Genomic DNA, 11650 nt, shown 5'->3' with positions numbered 1-11650 from the left:
CCAGGGCGGGAGTGAGCAGGCGGCAGCACAGACTGGCTGGATCCTGCCCTCTCTTCTGGTGAGGAGCCTCCTTTCCCTCCCTAGAAGGGCTCTTCTTCCACAGCCACAGAGACTTCCCACGTGGAGGGAGTGTGGCCATGTGGCCAGCCACATCCACCTTACCCCCCACCCCACCCCGGATCAGCTACCATTGGCCTGTCTGTGGCTTCCAGAGCAGAGGTGGCTGCTGGGTCTAAGTGGGGGTCCTGCACACAACTCCAGATTGTGCTGTGGAGGAAATGAAGGCAGCTGTTCCCTCTGAAAGGGAGGCAGACTCACCCCACACGGAGCATCTCCTATGAGGTTCAGGGAGAGAGGGGTCTCTCTCTGCTATGGGGTCCTCCAGGGCACCCAGGCAGGACAGGCATTAGAGGCAGGACAGACTCCCCTTCCCCTCTTCATGGCTTCGCTTCAGCTCAGAAGATGCTGCTCCTTGTTTCTGCTGGGAAATCTTAACTGCCTGCTGAAGGCGGGTTCCTAGGGATTGCTCTGGGGGGATGTATATAATTTGGACATATTTTGGATTGTTGTACTGTAAAAAAAGTGTTTTGTCATAAGATAATCCTCAAATAAAAGGGTGTTCTTAAATAAATGGGCTGAGCCCATCTGCTCCTGGCTAGTCGGTTGGGGCTATAGCTGTCAGAGAGGGAGGGATGTGGAGGGGAAGGGGTGGCTAATGGCTGCTCCAAAGGACCTTCATTTCATACCAGCCGTAATGTGACAGCACAGAATCGGGGTGTTGCCTTGTGGCTTCCTCTGGGCCCATTGACCTTCCCACCCATAGAGATACCAGCTGGAATGAGAGGAGCATTTTGGCTCTTATCAAATCCTAGAATTGTAGAGTTGGAAGGGACCTTGGGAATCATCTAGTTCAGCCCCCTGCAGTGCAAGAATAGGCAGCTGTCCCAAACAGGGTTTGAACCTGCAACTTTGACATTATCAGCACCAGGCTCTCACCAGTGGAACTTGGGAGAAGATGGTCTCTTTTGAGAAAATTCTTCAAGGGAGGTCTGCTAACCTTTGCCCTCCACAGCCCCCCTGAAGGTGGAGGGTACAACCCTTTTAAACTGTTGAGAAACTGCCATACAAGCAAAATGCTGCTTTGGGGTGTTGTGCTGCTCTCCGAACACCCCATTCACAGTTTATATCAGGGGTCCCCAAACTAAGGCCCGGGGGCCGGATGTGGCCAAATCGCCTTCTCAATCCGGACCCCGGACAGTCTAGGAACATGAGTAGAATGTGTCCTTTTATTTAAAATGCATCTCTGGGTTATTTGTGGGGCATAGGAATTCGTTCATTTTTTTTTCAAAATATAGTCCGGCCCCCACAAGGTCTGAGGGACAGTAGACTGGTCCCCTGCTGAAAAAGTTTGCTGACCCCTGGTTTATATTCACGATTCAGGAGGGCAACTTACTTGTAGGGCAAAGACTCTGTTGAGCGTCCCTGCAGAAAAACTTCTCAGTGGTAAATGAGAGCTAAGTCTTTCCCAGAGCATTTCTGAAAATACAGCTTAAAAAATATAATGACAACGAAAAGTGACTAGCAGTTTATTATGTATGTTCTTCTGAGCTCTTCCTAGCCGCTAATTAGCTAGGCTAGTGGATGCCATGCTCTGCAATACTAGTCAATTCATGCAGTTTCATCCTTCCTTTGTTGGGAGGTGGAGCTAAGGGAAGGAGGGAGAAGGTTCTGAAGACAAGCCAAATTTGCATTTCAGAGAGACAAGTTTGAGTGAAAGCCCTTAGGTTTTAGATTCAGGTAGGTTGCCGTGTTGGTCTGACACAGTCGAAAAATAAAACAATAAATTGTCCAGTAGCACCTTAGAGACCAACTAAGTTTGTTCTGGGTATAAGCTTTCATGTGCATGCACACTTCTTCAGATACTCTGAAACAGAAGTCACCATTTTTTACACTTTTTTTACACTTTTTTATACCTAGGAGTTAATATGACGTCAAAAAATTTGAACTTGTATAAAGACAATTATGAGAAACTTTGGAAAGAAATCCAAAGAGATTTGGAAGTATGGTCAAGGTTGAAATTGTCCTTAATGGGAAGAATTGCAACTGTTAAAATGAATGTATTGCCGAGAATGTTGTTTTTATTTCAGGCCCTACCGATAGTTGACAAAATGAAATGTTTTCAAGAGTGGCAGAAGACACTGTCTAAATTTGTCTGGCAGGGGAAGAAACCCAGGATTAAATACAAACTTTTGACTGATGTAAAAGAAAGAGGAGGATTCTCCTTGCCAGACTTAAAGATTTATTTTGAAGCCGCAGCTTTTTGTTGGTTGAAGGAATGGTTTTTGTTAGACAATGATGACTTGTTGGATTTAGAGGGCCATGATAATGCGTTTGGTTGGCATGCATATTTATGGTATGATAAAGTAAAATTACACAAAGGTTTTAAAAGCCATATAATTAGGAAATCATTGTTTAATGTTTGGATTAGATACAAAGATCTATTGGAAAGAAAAACTCCTAGGTGGATCTCACCACTTGAGGCAAAGAAACCTAAAAGGACAAATATGGATGAGAATAGGTTGAAATACAAAGATATCCTGATGGAGGTGGGAAACCACTTTAAGTTAAGGCCATATGAACAACTGAAAGATAGGTTGAGTGACTGGTTTCAGTATGTGCAGATAAATGAAGCATTCAAGCTAGATAAAAAAATAGGATTCCAGACAGAAAAGTCGAAATTAGAAACGGAGTTATTAGAGACAGACTACAAGAATTTGTCTAGAATGTATAATTTGTTGCTAAAATGGCATTTGAAAGATGAGCAAACAAAATCAGTGATGATTGAATGGGCCAAGGACTTGGGTCATAATGTGATGATGTCGGAGTGGGAAAAATTGTGGAAGAAGGGTATGAAATTTACGGCTTGTACTGTGTTGAAGGAAAATTTGATGAAAATGATGTATAGATGGTATTTGACGCCGGTCAAGCTGGCTAAAATGTATCACAAAAGCGACAATAAATGTTGGAAATGTAAGCAGGATGTTGGCTCATTCTACCATATGTGGTGGACATGCCCTAAGATAAAAGGCTTCTGGGAAATGATTTATAATGAGTTGAAAAAGATGTTTAAAAACACATTTTTGAAAAAACCGGAAGCCTTTTTGCTTGGAATAATTGGGGAAGAAATCCCCAAGGACGATGTTAATTTGTTTATGTATGCCACCACAGCCGCTAGGATCTTAATAGCACAATATTGGAAAAAAGAGGAACTGCCTTCGAGGCAGGAATGGCAAATGAAAATGATGGATTATATGGAATTGGCAGAATTGACAGGAAGACTCCGGGACCAAACAAATGACAAAGTTTTAAAAGATTGGAAGAAATTTAAAATATACATAGGGTATGAATTTGAAAACTAGATTTTGAACATCCAGGAAAATAAAGAAGTTAAGGCAATAGGGAAATAATAGAAGATTGAAAGGGAGAAAATATGATAGATGATATAAAGATGAAATTTTTGAAGTGTTAAAGAGACTATATGATGGGTAAGAAGGATGATTTAGAAACTGCTACAGAAGTTTATAAAAAAGAAAATCAGATAGTAGGGAATTGGGGAAGCCAGAGGACAATGAATATTAAAATGGATTAGAGATGATATATATTTTTTTTGTTGTTGTATTTTTTTTTGTTGTATTTTTGTATTTTTGTATTTCTGTATTTTGATGTTCACTTTTTGTATTTGTGTTCTGTATGTGTGTTGATAAAATGTTTAATAAAAAATATAATTAAAAAAAAAATGAAACAGAAGTCACCAGACCCTTATATATAGTGGGATGGGGGGGGGGTTTCTGTCTCATTACATATGCTAATCAAGGCATTAGAGTGCCGGAAGAAATATCAACAACCTCAGATATGCTGATGACACAACCTTGATGGCAGAAAGTGAGGCGGAATTAAAGAACTTCTTAATGAGAGTGAAGGATGAGAGCGCAAAATATGATCTGAAGTTCAACATAAAAAAAAAAAAGATCATGGCCACTGGTCCCATCACCTCCTGGCATATAGAAGGGAAAGAAATAGAGGCAGTGAGAGATTTTACTTTCTTGGGTTGGGTTCCATGATCACTGCAGAGGGTGATAGCAGTCACGAAATTTAAAGCTACTGAAGGAATTTTTTTATTTTACTTCGACCCAGACCAACACGGCTACCTACCTGTAACGAAATTTAAAGACGCCTGCTTTTTGGGAGAAAAGCAATGACAAACCTAGACAGCATCTTAAAAAAAACAGAGACATCACCTTGCTGACAAACGTCCGTATAGTTCAAGCTATGGTTTTCCCAGTAGTAATGTATGGAAGTGACAACTGGACCATCAAGAAGGCTGATCGTCGAAGAATTGATGCTTTTGAATTATGGTGCTGGAGGAGACTCTTGAGAGTCCCATGGACTGCGAGAAGATCAAACCTATCCATTCTGAAGGAAATCAGCTCTGAGTGCTCACTGGAAGGACAGATCCTGAAGCTGAGGCTCTAATACTTTGGCCACCTCATGAGACGAGAAGAGTCCCTGGAAAAGACCCTGATGCTGAGAAAGATGGAGGGCACTAGGAGAAGGGGACAGTGTTCTCAAAGCTACCAACATAAGTCTGACCAAACTGCGGGAGGCAGTGGAAGACAGGAGTGCCTGGCGTGCTCTGGTCCATGGGGTCACGAAGAGTCGGACACAACTAAACAACAACAACATGGTATATCATTTTAAATCTGGCTTTTAACTGATTTATCCAGGCATCCCCAAACTGAGGCCCTCCAGATGTTTTGGCCTACAACTCCCATGATCCCTAGCTAACAGGACCAGTGGTCAGGGATGATGGGGATTGTAGTCCAAAACATCTGGAGGGCCGAAGTTTGGGGGTGCCTGGATTTATCTCTCTGTATTTTTTTAATAAGCTACTCTCAGACATTTTTTCCCTTCCTTTTAATTAAATGTAATAAACAATAAGCATAAAGTTACCCATGTAAGTGATGTTCTCCGCTAGTTCGCATCCACTGGCATCTGGAAAACATTGTGCTGTTTCACTGTTGTTGGCACCCAAGACGTATGTCTGTATAGGAGCTGAGGGAGACAAAGCCACCATGGCCCAAATGAGCTGAACTTTGCAGGGCTGTTATTTCTCGATGGTGGCGCCCGCCCTGTGGAACGCTCTCCCATCAGATGCCAAAGAAGTAAACAACTATCTGGACACGACTAAACAACAACAATCCAGGCATAGGTAACCTCGGCCTGCCAGATGTTTTGGGACTACAACTCCCATCATCCCTAGCTAACAGGAGCAGTGGTCCGGGATGATGGGAGTTTTAGTCCCAAAACATCTGGAGGGCCGAGGTTGCCTATGCCTGTGCTAACCATCTGCATACTATTAATTGCTTTTTCCTGTAGGACTAATTGCAGTCGTTAGCAATTGTCAACAGGTTTACCACCATACCCATTGAGTCAATCACCCATCTCCTACTACCCTCCTGAGAAAAACACCCCACCCTCCCACTATATATAAGGGTCTGGTGACTTCTGTTTCAGTGTATCTGAAGAAGTGTGCATACACACGAAAGCTTATACCCAGAACAAACTTAGTTGTTCTCTAAGGGACGTGGGTGGCGCTGTGGTCTAAACCAGAGAGCCTAGGGCTTGCCGATCAGAAGGTCGGCGGTTCGAATCCCTGCGATGGGGTGAGCTCCCGTTGTTTGGTCCCAGCTCCTGCCCACTTAACAGTTCGAAAGCACGTCAAATGCAAGTAGGTAAATAGGTACCGCTCTGGTGGGAAGGTAAACAGCATTTCCGTGCGCTGCTCTGGTTCGCCAGAAGCGGCTTTGTCATGCTGGCCACATGACCTGGAAACTGTCTTCAGGCAAAAGCTGGCTCCCTCGGCCTATAAAGCGAGATGAGTGCCGCAACCCCAGAGTCGTCTGTGACTGGACCTAATGGTCAGGGGTCGTTTTACCCCTTTACCTTTAAGGTGCTACTGGACTTTTTATTTATTTTTATTTCGACTGTCCTTAGGTTTGTTCAGGTTAACTGCAGAACCCCCCCCCCCTTTTTAAATTCAATTAAGCAGGCAAGCTCCCTTTGACAACAGAGTTGTCAGGCTTCTGCCAGGCAGCAAAAGCTTACCAACACTACCCCCACCTTCTGTTGCTTTTTCAATGTGCACTTTGCTCAACAGTCCTTGCTATTAATTCATTTTTCTCACTCCTTGGGCACTCTGCTTCAGGAGTGGGTAAAAAAAAACACCGCAAAATATGGTCACAAATTTTAAAGCTAAATATTATTTTCCTGTACCTCAGTACCTTATTCTTTCAACTTCTTGTCCACTGGATTTGGCTAACAGATAGGTTTCAATCTGTAAACAAGTGATTTGCTCTACAATTAGACCATTCCTTTTTTCTTTATCTGTCCACCCCTTCTGTGCCCGCCTGCTTGGATGCATCCCATGTATGGGCTCATTGGTTCTTCTGTTATTTAGTGCCTGTGATGTTTAAAAGCAATAAGCACACTGAGAGTTTATAAAACTATAAGGCATCACTAAAAGCATGTGATGCCTCTATGCTCTAAAATAAATGTAAACCAAATGATGAGCCAAAAAATGGCAGGAATGTTCATTAGCTGGTTAAGGACAGTTGGGAAAACTAAACTTCCCTGTCCCCCTTTTTTGCATTTTCCAATATAGCAGATTTGCTCCAAATTGCATTAAAAAATAAGATGGAGAAAATATGCACGTGTTCCTCCAACCTAGGAAACCTGGTGTCTGTTGTGGACATGTGCAGAGGTACTCATTCCCCTGTCCTGCACACCAGGAGGGCCAACGTGAATAAAATATTGAGGGGGACAGGTAAGCCCCGCCATGCAATGCCCTCAAATATTTTAGGGGGGGGGTGAAGGTACCTCGACCCTTAGGAGTTGGCTCCTATGCGGCACATACACCTGTGGATCGTTCCTATTTTTAAAAAATCTATCTGCACTTCTGGCACCAGAGCACAGTTTGTCTCCTTTGGGGGCTTCTGAGGTGCCCTCCAGCCAAGCACTCAGCACACAAGATGCTCTCCTGGGGTAAGCGGGAGCCCTTTGCCACAAGGCGACTTCTCTGTGTTTGTCCAAAGCAGCAGCTCCTGTGCTTATCTTGCGTAATAGAGCCTTTGAAAGCTACTCAGGTTGATAAAGCAGGAGAACAGCATTCTAAACATGACCTGATCCACTAGAAGTCCTGCTCTCCCTCTCTCTCAGAGGCTCCAGGGCAATGCTCCGTGCAGGGCACACCCTTGGTCAAGGTTTCGCCCCACCTGTGGGGTTGGGCTTCTAGGACTCACCTGGCCCACCTTCCAGAGGCTGCAGCTGCTGCTTCCCTAAGCATTGTGGGAAATGGCTCCTGCTGGGAAACAGGACTCTCCTCCCCGCAGCTCTTGTCTTGAGCGTCTTAACAGTGACAAATCTTGCAGTTGCAGCTGGGAGCAGTTCTGGATTCCTCTCGTGATTGCAGCACTGATACCAGGCCAGAGAAACCAGAAGGGCAAGATGGCAGGATACAGTTGCTGCACAAAGGCCACAGAACTCTCTTCCCATAAGCACCTCTGAGTGGAGGTGAGCTCCTAGCCAGGATGTCTATGCTATGTGAAGTAAAATTTAAGCTGGTTCCTATGAACCCAGAGAAATGGATCCTGACCCAGGGAGAGCCCAAGGATCCAGGCAAACAGACGAATTTAAGCGTCTCCTGCCCACCAAATAACAGAGACCAAACCAGGACGTACGAAGCAAGGCACTTTTATTTCGCTGTTGCAACAGGGTCCTTCCTCTCACGCAGGAGAACAAGGAAGGTACCCCAAACAGAGGTGTCTTGCCCTTAAAAAGAAATTTGAAATTGGTTTCAGCCCACCCCCCAGAAGCATCATCCATATGTCACAGAAGGGGTGTAGCCCAAGACCGCTCTCCCTAGATTCATCATAGGTACATCATGAAAGGGGAGGTCTGGTGGCAGTAATCTGAGCATCCTGGACCCTGCCCCCTGCCCCCCAAACCTAATCAACAAAAGAGAGAGATATTTACATTTCCCTGTTTCCCAGCCAAGTTAATCACACCCTTTTGTCTGGCACCCAGGTATCAGGATGCCAGGGATTATCACTTTAATTCCTGAGACAATGAGAAGGTTCCCCCCCACTCCCCTTCTTCCTTGCAGAGGAACACCTGGTCAGAGAGAGAGTCAAAATGGTGTCAGAAAGGCCTGTCTTCCTGTGCTGCTTCAGACATGTGCCTGTACTGTACATTCATGTACATGTTTTATGAACAATTATTATATATATTGTTAGGTTAGAGCCGATAAGTGATGAGGCTCAGCTGTCGGACTTGGCTGATAGCCCGGAACTGGAAGGGAGGCATGTTTTGATAAGGGCTGAGGAACTGGCTGGGAGGGGTGAGCAAATGCCAGAAGCTCATCAAACCTCAGAAGAGAGTTTGTCCGAGCCTGTTCCTGGGTCTTTAAGGTTAAAAGAACGCAGGAGGGGAGGGTTACAGGATAAGAGGAAATTGCAATACAGACGGAAGCAGAGGGAGGTGTTTGAGCGTAGGGTTAAAAGGAGACGGAATCACGCTAGAGAGCTAGATGAGTCATCATCTGATTAACTAGTGGCCTTGAGCATGATGTGGCAGTCTGCCTTTGTTTTTTCTATTTGGAATAAATTTCACTATTCACAAAAAGACTGTGTACTAGCCATTGCTGTTGCTTACAGCATGACTCATCTAACTTGCTGCTGAAGAGGAAGCACGTAGTTTTAAGCAAGAATGGAAGAGAAGGAACCGGCTGGGGATTTATCAGCAACAGCACCAGCAACAGCAATGGAGATGAAGGTAGAAGATACTACTCAGGCGCTTTGGGCAGAGAACCAAGAGTTAAAGGCAAGATTAGCGCGGCTGGAAGGAGTGACCTCAGAACAAGCAAGACAGCTCTCTGATTTATCTGGAAGGCAAGTGGCAAAGAATTTAGTTCCCCTTCCCCCACGTTTTAGTGGGAGCAGTGCAGAGTATGATTCCTTTCGGGCTTCCTGCTTGTATTATTTAAGGCTTAAGGGAGAAGAATACAGAGATGATGATGCCAGAGTGGCCCTGGTGGTGGGGCTTTTGGAAGGGAAGGCGCGGCAGTGTATTGCCCCTTACCTAATGTCTAATGACCAAGTGCTCACCAATTTATCAGCCTTCTTGAAGCTTTTGGATAGCATGTTCAGGAATCCTGAAGAGGCAGAGTGGGAACAGGAGTTCTTGAGCCTCAAGCAAGGAAAGGGAACTGTAGCGCAGTACTGGTCCTCTTTTGTGAGGCTTGCTAGACAACTGGGCTGGGAAGGAAAGGCCTTGGTTGGATTGTTTAAGGCGGGACTCAGTGAAGAGATTCGGCTGGAGTTGGCAAAAAATCCCAGGGTGAATACCTTGGAAGAGGTGGCACAAGTCGCCTTACAACTAGACCTGAGGTTCCAATCGCTGGACAAGGTGCGTAGGAGCCAAGGAAGGTCAGAGAGCCACAGGACATTTGTGCCCTTAGAGACTCCGGAATCACGAAGGGTGGAGGAAGAGGTACCCATGCAACGTAGTTCTATCAGAAGGGGTAAAGCACCTAGTATTACACACACTGAGAGAGAGAGAAGGTGGAGAGAGCGGTTGTGTTTTTACCTGTGGCTCCCCCAATCACGTGGCTCGTCAGTGTACTGTGGGAAGAAACCGAGGTGCGCTGTCTGGCACAAATTTAACAACACCTGGAGAGGTCAGAGTGGAGCAGTCGGGAAACGAGATGACCCAGCCCGTTCTGGAGGCCTCGGGTTGGGAGGAAAGAGACCTGAAGGGCTTCCACCTGGACCGATCTTACCAGTAATTACAGCAGTCGCAACGCTACGACTCCCCGATGGAAGGAGCGAGTGTGTGGAAGTTCTTATTGATTCTGGAGCCTCGACTGATTTCATAGATGTGGACTTGGTGAGTAAGTTGGGAATAGAGACACAATCATTGGAAGAACCTTTAGAAGTAAGAACTATTGATGGTAGGGTGTTACTGTCTGGCTGTGTGTCAGAGGCCACGATGCCAATTGGTCTAGAACTGCCGGGACACCGAGAGGTCATTGCATTCCATATCACCAGGTTGAACTCCTACCCCGTGATTTTAGGGATGAGCTGGCTATCCCGTCATGATCCAATGATCTCCTGGGGCCAGAGATCGATGACCTTTTCGTCGGTGTATTGCCGACTTCATTGTTTGGGAATCAGGGCGGAGAGGAATGGTGAGGCCAACGGTACGACAGACTGTGGTCCTCTCACTGGAGAAGAGAGTCAAATACCACCGCAGTATAAGTCTTTTAGGGACGTATTCTGCGAGAAGGAGGCAGATCGGCTACCACCGCATCGCCAGTACGATTGCAAAATAGATCTGGTGCCAGGGGCCGAGATACCCGCCAGTCGTATCTACTCAATGTCAGAAGCGGAGTTGGTAGAATTGAGGGAGTTCCTGCGAAAAAATTTGGAACGGGGTTTCATACGGCCTACCAAGACTCCGGGAGGAGCTCCAATTTTCTTTGTGGATAAGAAGAACTCTTCTGAGAAAAGACTTGTAGTTGATTATAGAAAGATCAACCAGCGCATGATTCCCAGTCGTTACCCGTTGCCGCGAATTGGGGATTTACTGGAGAGATTGCGGTCGGCTAAAATTTTTACGAAACTGGACTTGAGGGGGGCATATAATTTGATACGAGTAAGAGAGGGGGATGAATGGAAGACGGCCTTTAACACCAGGTACGGGACCTTTGAATATCTTGTGATGCCGTTTGGCTTACAGTCGGGCACGGCCACCTTTCAGGCATTTATTAATTACGTGCTGTCCGACCTGTTGGATCGTTCTGTCCTCGCTTATTTAGATGCCCTATTAATCTATTCGGAGAGTCTGGAAGAACACGTACAACACGTGAAGGAAGTGTTAGAGCGTCTAAGAGATCATCGATTGTACGCTAAGTTGGAGAAATGCCATTTTCACGTAACGGAAGTAGAGTTCTTAGGCTACAGAATCACCCCAGAGGGGGTGCACATGGACCCAGCAAAGGTACAGGCAGTAGTGTCATGGCAAAGACCCAAGACTCGAAAGGATGTACAAAGATTCTTGGGGTTTGCCAATTATTATCGGAAGTTTATACCAAGGTATTCAGGACTTACAGCACCGATAACAGATTGTTTGAAAGGCAAAAAAGCGTTTCAATGGACTCAGGAAGCCCAGAGGGCTTTTGAGAGGCTTAAGAACTTGTTTGTGGAGGAAAGATACTTGGTTCACCCGGACCCGTACAAGCCGATGGTCGTGGAAACAGATGCATCAGACAAAGCGATTGGGGCGGTGCTTCTCCAGGAAGATGACAAAGGGGAACTGAGACCATGCGCCTTTCACTCAAGGAAGTTAAACGCTTCAGAACAAAATTATACTATATGGGAGAGAGAGTTGTTGGCAATAAAGGATTCTCTACAAACATGGCGGCATTTCTTGGAGGGGGCGCAGCATCAAGTGGAGGTACGCACTGATCATAAAAACCTGGAGTACTGGCAGACGGCTCGTCACTTGAACCAACGACAGATTAGGTGGGCGCAAT

The 11650-nt window shown here is 45.5% G+C and overlaps 2 protein-coding genes across 2 annotated transcripts in view; both read left to right on the top strand.

The window, feature by feature from the left end:
* Positions 1–11650, top strand: part of LOC118097689 (zinc finger protein 883-like) — a 290445-nt gene that overhangs the window by 232622 nt on the left and 46173 nt on the right. The window lies entirely within an intron of this gene.
* The window catches only part of LOC118075172 (cytochrome P450 2H2), a 33775-nt gene continuing 22130 nt past the window's right edge, over positions 6–11650 (top strand). The window contains exons 1-2 of the mRNA XM_035107367.2: positions 6–58; positions 6725–6883. Coding sequence (XP_034963258.2) covers positions 6754–6883 — 130 coding nt within the window. The 5' untranslated portion in view covers positions 6–58; positions 6725–6753. The remainder of the gene's footprint in view (positions 59–6724; positions 6884–11650) is intronic.

The sequence above is a fragment of the Zootoca vivipara genome, chromosome 1 (genome assembly GCF_963506605.1).
Source record: "Zootoca vivipara chromosome 1, rZooViv1.1, whole genome shotgun sequence".
NCBI classification, from domain to species: domain Eukaryota; kingdom Metazoa; phylum Chordata; class Lepidosauria; order Squamata; family Lacertidae; genus Zootoca; species Zootoca vivipara.
The sequence above is the reverse complement of the archived record's forward strand: the minus strand, read 5'-3'. Positions and strand labels throughout refer to the sequence as shown.